Consider the following 7,991-nt stretch of genomic DNA (forward strand, 5'->3'; position numbering starts at 1 on the left):
TGTATTGCTGTTTATGAATGCTATTGTGCCTGAGGTTAGGATCCCACACACAATCTGAGATGCAGCCAAGAAAAACAGCCCTGATAGACAATGCTTCACTTCACCTGCTACAATACTGTGCATTTCATTTATGTCAAGAATATGTACAGTTAGGGTTCATTCACCTCATTATTTTGTTACATCTACTTTACAGTTAACCAGTCTCTCTTGGAAATAATAAATAACTGTTTTTAAAACAATTGCAGCTTTGCATTCAAAAGATCAGCTTTCAATTTATAGGAAAAAATATTCACCATTTTTATAAACTGGCTGGCTCTCGAAAATAGAATTTAGACTCCACCAACTCTCTTTCTGCTTGGCAAGATTGATTTTACACTGCCTTCCATAAGTAGATTACCAAAGCAAAATGAAACATCTTGGGCTTTATCTAATGCTTTGCTTCACCAGCCCTACCAAACGTCAAAATATATGAGCAAATGTTAATTCTCTTTGCAGCTTTATTGTAAACACCTCCCTCTTAACCTCCTCAATTTCTGCCTGAGCAGAAAGGAAAGGAAAAAAAAAAAAAAGGGAAAAAAAAAAGAAAAAAGAGACAGAGTCAGGGAGGGAAGGAAAAAGAAAGAGAAAAATCAGCCACCACCACTGAAATACCATCAGCACTTAAAGGAGACCATCTCCTCAAAATGCTTTTGCATTCTAAACAGCATTAGCCTCCCTTCCTATGATATAATATAATCCAGCCTGATCCTGACTTCACCTACCCCCTGGGCCAAAGAAAAAAGATTCAAAGCCTGAATTCTCACATATTTTTACAGCCCATCTTCAAGATGTACACTCATCTTTTTTCTTTTTTTTTTTAGGCAAACTTCCCTATTTCACAACTGATTTCCATGAGAAGAAACTCAAGATAAAAATTTCAGTCCCTTATAAACTTGACACAACCATCTCAAAATGTCAGTCTGTGCATTCCACTAAAACACGAACCATCAATCAGAAATAATCTGTCTCCTGCAAGATTTCACTAAAGTTCACAACCGTGAGATGATTTTGTTGGCACCGACTATGGAGCTTTTCCTTTTTCTTGAGGGGGAGGGAGCACCCGGCTCTGATTCACCAGCATATAATTTTTTTCATAGCAGATAATTTTTGGTACTTGCTCGGTAATGATTCCTTTTAAAATGTACTTCTCAAGATAAGGTGGGTTTTTTAATCTCCACTCTCTGTTAGGACAACTACACGTACAAAATTTTATAGGCTTATAATTCTGCATGCTATATATAGACATAAATAAAAACCTAGAGGTCAACATAAATAAAATAAAACTTTATTTTTTAAATAAAATTATGTTTTGGTTGAAGAAAAGATAGTGTGTCATTTTGTTAGTAGTACAGACAATTTTTTATCCAAAAGAATACATTGTGCTTTATTGTGTCATTTGTCTGAATACAGGCTCAGTGGAATATCTAAATGATACCCTGCTCTGAACTCCAAGTTGAAAGTAAGTTTTTATTATACTTGAGGGAAACAATGGGTTCAGCTGCTTATTGCAAGGAGCAATTGTCAAGGGAGAGTTAAACTCAATTACTGTAACCATACTGAATAAAAAATACTGCCAAGAACAAAAATACGCCTGGGTAAAGACAGCCACTGAATAAAAAAATCGACATAAAGCGTATCAAATATTTATTTATCTGGGCAACAAAGGACTATGATACATTGATAGGCATGGAAACTACTGCCAGCACAACTCAATACAATACAACTATAACTGCTTCCAATATGGCCAGTGGAAATACAGGATACCAGGTGGTCCCGAATGTTTGAAGTTCTTTGGAAAAAAAGGAGAAAAAGAGAAACAAAAGAAGGGAGAAAGAAAAAAGGGGGAAAAAAAAAAAAGAAGGGGGGAGGGGGGAAAGGAAAGCTAAATCTTGTTTTAAAAGACAGTATGAATTTATTGCTCTGATGGTGCTTTCAGGAGAAGGACAGTGGATTAAAATAACTTCTTTCATTTTTCACAACACATAAGGGTTGTAAAACCACTAACATGTTCAAAAACCTCGCCAGGGTCCAACATCACTTTATTTTATCTTCAATGAGAAACTAAATGTCATACTAATTATATATAAAAATTCAGTTTTTTTATTTGTTCAGCTGCTTCATTGTCGCCTTTAACATGCTACAACAGGGCTAAAAATGATGAATCCCAGAGAAAAAACCCCAAAAAACCTCTGATATCTAAATAAGTACCATGAACCACATGATGAACTAAGAGGGGAAGATTTAAAACCCACTAAACAAGAGGTAAACGAGATCACCAGATAAATAAAAAAAGGCTTAAAACAGACTCACCATATTTACAATTCCCATTAAATTACACATAAATAAATATATACATACATGAACACTGATTCCCTTATATAATAACCGTGAATCGTGTTGCAATAGAAAGTTCAAGTTGGTCACTTTACCTTGGACAGGAAAAAGTTCTACAACTGAAGATATGACATGGAACTGCTTGTATTTTGTGTTCAAGTTTATTCACAATACTGATAAAAAGTCATCAGTCCTTTTTGCCTTTTGTTTGTTTGCTGTTGCACTTTTTTCTCTTTTTTTTCAGTTTTAATATGGCTACAATCTTAACTGAAGTTTATGTAAGGGAAGGTGGTGATTCAGTCCGGTGAAGCTCATAGAATTTTTTAAGTATTATTTATTTCTTTTTGGTTTTTTTATTTATTTTTTAATATATTTTTAGAAAAAAAAAAAAGTCCTTTTCTTTTTTGTTTTGTTTTTGTTTGTTGGTTTTTTTTTCCTCCTTTTGTTTTATTTTAAAAAAAGTTCACAAACTCAAGACAGAACTTTTTTCTCTTTGCTGGCTCCGTCCCCCTGTTCTGTTCTCTTAGGCTCCAAACTGGGGTAAAACGACGGTGGCAGTGGGGAGAGAAGGGGGGGGAAGTAGAGAGGGAGCAAATGGAAATGTGGATGCTGGGAAGGGGGTGTGGGGAGAGGGCAGAGAGCAGTCCTGCAGAGTCAGAGAACAGGATTGGCAGAAGGACGCTCATTTTGTTGCTGTAGCCTGGGGTGCTGGGTGCAGGGGGAGAGGGAGGAGGGAGATGAATGGATCGATGGGCTATGTATGAGGGGGAAGGGAGAGGAGTGTAGGGGGGGAATCCTCACTTTCGGTGCTTCTCCTCTTTGTCGCCGCTTTTGGTGCTGTTGTCTGTGTGGCTGTTGGGATTGTTGCTGAGGTACATTTTGTCCATGGCCTTGAGCGCCTCGGTGAGATAGTTCTGCAGGGCAGTGACAGCAGCGCACACTGCCGGGCTGCCGAAGCCGTGCGAGATGAGGTTGAAGTGGGTCAGGCAGCTCTGGATGCCCGGCTCCAAAATGGGGTTGGGCCGCGAGTTCCCCAGGGGAGATCGGTCCTGAGCCAGCAGGTCGGTGAACTCTTTACAGATCTGTCTGTAGCACAAATGGAGCAGAGAGACAGAAGGAGGAGAAGGAGAGGGAGAGAAATGAACCATCACTGGCGCCAGCAAAGCCTGTGCACGCTCCCTGCTAGGTTACACAAGCCCCTGGATCAAGGGGACTGCTGCCCCTGAGTGCACATGCACTCTCTGGCTTCTCCCTCTCCTCTATACTTCCTTCTCCCAGATTCTCACACTTCCCCAACACACACAAACCTCTTCCCTTCCCCCCGCATGCACACATCACGCCCCAGCCAACACGCAAATAACACAGGCACACAGATACACACACACATCCCTGCTGCCCATCCCCGCATCACAGCCCGCCCCAATGCCCTCCCCACAAACACACATCCCTGCCCAGCTGGGTTTTGGAGCAGACGTGCAGTGTGAGGTTCCCCTGTAAGATGGATGGGGTGCGATATACAAATAGGTTCAGGGATTTATTCACATCTTGGAAGATTCTTTTTTTTTGTTGTTGGAACTGGAGAGGGGCATGGGCCTCTTCCTTCGCAAGGCGAAAACACGCGTGTGCGTCAGGAAGAAAGAGTGAGGTCAGAGAGGGGAATCGAGGCTTCAAATTAGGGTATTCTGAAACATTTCTATATGTACATCTATATCTCCAAATCCAAAGGGACCTTCCCGCAGAGGGGAAGGCTGACACTTAACTGGGGTCTGGAAATTTCCTTCCAGGGAGGTGGGAAGAGAGGATACAAGGGCACAGTGCAGAAGTTAGGTTATATCATCCACTCACTGCATAAATAGTTGGGGAAATAACACACCTTATAGCAAGAGAGCTCAGAGGCGTGTTGAAACAGTTTGTATTCTAAAACCCACGTTAATGTCTTCCAGCCATAAAACGGCTCCCATCTTCTGCCTGCGCCCTCTGGCACTGTGCCCTTTGGTGACACCTCCATTGGTAATTAAGGGCTACTAAACAACCCTTTTAATTTCCAGCAAACGTATCAAAACAATCATTTTCTTTTCACACACCACCTGGAAGTCTAGGCAGTCAGGCCCCACCAGTGACAAACTCCGCTAGCATTTTAACTGCGTGCAGATTGCCATTTAAAATATATTTTTAATATCCCTATACTCACTAAGTAACAGAGCTGCTTAGGCAGAAAGAACCATTGCCGACTTTAATGAACTGAAATCAGTTTTATGTGCCGGTTTTATTTTGCTGTCAATGGGAAGCCTTCCCTCTCTATCTAAATTGATAAGCTACGTGAAAAGGCCCAGAAAATGTTTAGCTCTGAAGAATTGCAGCTTTTTCTTTAACTAAGCATTCACGACTCACTTTCAAGGTAATCCTGCACAAACTGTGTTGATGGAAACCAAGCTGGGTTATAGAGTTCTCCTACAGCAGGAGGGCAAATACACCCTGTCACAATTTGCAAAACTATCAGCCACTCTCTATGTAGCAAATATTCACAAATAAAAGCCCCAAAGCCGGGTTTGTCGCCCTCCCCTCACGTCTGAGCAACGTGCCAGAAATCAGTAAATGTCTTACTTCGTAGCTAGAAGCATGTTTTTTCTTGTGACTTGCTCGTTTGGATCGGAATGTTGTCGGTTGAGAAATTCAGCTACTGCTTTGGCAGGAAATTCTGTCTCACAAACGTACCCAAAATCTCTAGCTAGATGTACTGCTTCTCCTGAAAGGGGAGGCACGGGTGGGGATGGGAGGGAAACACACAGCTCATCAGTACACATCGAACAGAGGCAAAAATCCATTAGGAAAAAAAGCACTACATTCTGCTTGGGCTTTTCTTCTAAAAGGCTTGGACTTTTGTTCTTTGAAAAAGGTAGGGTAAGAAATGCTAATCGCATCTTATCTTGCAGGAGTTTTCTTTGCTTCAGTTGAGAGCAATGCAAATGTGTATTTTTCATGACAATCGTTACAAGTGAAATCTCGCATAAGAATTTTTTAAAGTTTACACTGACTGTCAGATACTTTTAGACAGGCAGGCTCCAGCCACCTAGAATGTGTGCTTAGATTTACATATCCATACCTATACCCAGCCACTTACATACATTTTATTCCTAGTTATTTACTCTGGAAATGTTTGCTTGCCTCAGTCAACTCTCTATATTCTTTTGCAATGCATCAGTGATTAATATTGATCATAATTACTCCTAGAGCTCTTCTAAATAAAATGCATTAAACAGCTAAGTGTTTAAAATTTAACTTGATCGCGTATAATTATATGTTCACCCCCAAACGATTAACCATGAGAATTTTAGGGTCATTCCACCGAGTCTGTCTGTTTTGTTGATTTTCAAATCTTTGGTTTTAATTTCCTGAACCAGTTGGTTTTTACTGCAGGGCTTCCTGCCATTAGCTCTAGCTCCGGAAGAACGCATGCGCCAATTAGAGCTTCAAAGCCTCAGTCCAGTGAGCTTGTTTCCATAAAATGGAGCGGATCATAAACAATAACAGTACTCCAGAAACTGCCTCATCGCTACAGGACTCAAAAGCCCCACCAATGTTTATACTATCATCCTCCCAATATCAGCCACCATTGCGAAGTTATGTGGAGATCGGGCCTCTGATTTTGTTTTGTTGTTATGTTTTTGTGTTGTTTTTTTTTAATTCTTTTAAGCCTTTGTATGTGAAAGCCAAACAGAACAATAGATTACCATAAAACCTTCTCCATATTCATTAACATCACAAATAATGTTAAGCATCTACCAAATCTTAAAGACTTTTTACAAGTTTTGCCCTCCCGATTTTTTTACCACAGCCCCGTTGATGCAATTGCAAAGCCTTTTCAAGAACATGAAGACACAGTAATTTTCACACAATATAAATACAGTGGGGCCACTAATCTTCGATGCTTAAGAAAAATGAAGCCTGGCATTGCACAGCGCTTCTTTGCCCGACCCTTTGAACATGAAACATTTCTTGCAGAACGCGAAGCGACAACAAAGCAAAGCAACAAATTCCCTCCTACACAACCAAAACTCAAGCTAAACCTGCACAGCTCAAACTGAGCTTAAAAGTGCTTTGCAGACCAAAACCGGTCTAAAATGCAGTCGAACCTTTCAGTGAGAGGAAAGGAGGAAGATTCTGTCCTTGGCCTTGCTTTGTGCCAGTCAGTGTGTGCAGCAACTGCTTCAAACTAAATGACTGCAAACTCTGAGGCTTCTCACGTCCCGGTTCTAACAGCATCGGGCATCCCAAGGCATTAAAAGTTAAGTTGCACCTTTTCTGGCCAGAGCACAGGAGAGGGGACCGATATAGCCAGGGGAGCACGTGTTCTGAAAATGAGAACCAAAAGGGAATGGGGGGTGGGGAGGTGGTGCAACTCTGGGGCTTTCAGGACACCATTAATTCTTGGCTGAGGTCAAGGATTCCCAAATTAATTCAGGAAGTAATGGTCATGCATTTCTCAAATGCAGATGTCAGAAAACTTAAATGATTTACTGTTATGTGGCTGCAGGCTGGGAGGGAGCACAATCTTAAAAAGTAGCTGCAGCTTCTGACATTTACAATTGCTTGGTTGTCCACCTGTGGCAGGAGGGCAGTGAAGCACCACAGCCAGTGCTCCCCGTCATTTCCAACTCAAGACTCTTGCGGGTCTCTTGTGGGGCTGAGCCCACAGCTCCCATCTGCAGAGATCCTCCCCATGCTGCTCCCAATGAGATCCACTTCCTCTCGGATTACTCACTTAAACGAGGGAGAAAGATGAGCCCTGAAAACTTCTAGCTCAGAGACTCAAAAGCAAATAACTGGTGAAATGTTAACACTGCGTCTGTAAGACACATGCAAGCCTGTTTCACGTTAAAACGAAAAAAGCACAGGCAGACAATTAACATTTTCTTTTCTTCTAAAGGCATAGAAAATAAACACCCTTCCCATTTCTAACAAGCAGCACTGTCTCCAGAGAAAAACGACAACAACAACAACAAAAAAAAAACCCAACACCAAGTCTTCTCCTGGTAGGCAAAAGCAACAGGCACATTTTCCAAACGAGCCCTCCCAGCACTTTGAGTCACTTACCCTCCACGAGCGACGTGAGCAAGGTAACGTTAGCAGCTTTACGCCTCCCGGCTGGCAGGTTTAATCCTATTTTGTCCAGTTTCTCCCTCAGAGATCTCCCTCCGTTTTTAGACTTCGCCCTGCTCCGGGCAAAAAGGCATTGATTGAGAAACGGGGCATCCCGGCGGGCATCCTGACATGCTGCTTTCTCACCGAGGGGAGCGAAGGAGGGGGTATTTGGGGGTGACACGTTGTGGAGCCTGAAGATGGTGTGTTGCCGAAAGGTGACTCTCGGACATAGGGATGGCGCTTGGGATGGCTCCACATCTAGAGAATTTGGGCCTTCCCTGCGGCCCAGATCAGCTCCCTGGCCAGCGGGGAGCCCAGGGCCTATTGTGGTCAGGACTGGAGCCCTGAAGCGGCCCTCTGAGCTCCCAAGGTACCACTATTGACCCAGGGAGCGGCCTGGGCGTGACAGAGGAAAAAAACTTCTCGGGCGAGCAACCCCCGCGACCACCGCGGCGCATCCCCTCCCTCCTATTAAT

General features: G+C 42.4%; 1 protein-coding gene across 1 annotated transcript in view; it reads right to left on the reverse strand.

Annotated features, from left to right (window-relative positions):
* Positions 1-2,998: 2,998 nt before the first annotated feature.
* Positions 2,999-7,991, reverse strand: part of TFAP2A (transcription factor AP-2 alpha (activating enhancer binding protein 2 alpha)) — a 21,778-nt gene continuing 16,785 nt past the window's right edge. Inside the window, exons 4-6 of the mRNA XM_010000982.1 lie at positions 7,468-7,734; positions 4,978-5,119; positions 2,999-3,459 (exon numbers count right to left, since the gene is read on the reverse strand). Coding sequence (XP_009999284.1) covers positions 3,171-3,459; positions 4,978-5,119; positions 7,468-7,734 — 698 coding nt within the window. The 3' untranslated portion in view covers positions 2,999-3,170. The remainder of the gene's footprint in view (positions 3,460-4,977; positions 5,120-7,467; positions 7,735-7,991) is intronic.

Source organism: Chaetura pelagica, unplaced genomic scaffold (genome assembly GCF_000747805.2).
Source record: "Chaetura pelagica isolate M959 unplaced genomic scaffold, ChaPel_1.0 scaffold104, whole genome shotgun sequence".
NCBI lineage: Eukaryota > Metazoa > Chordata > Aves > Apodiformes > Apodidae > Chaetura > Chaetura pelagica.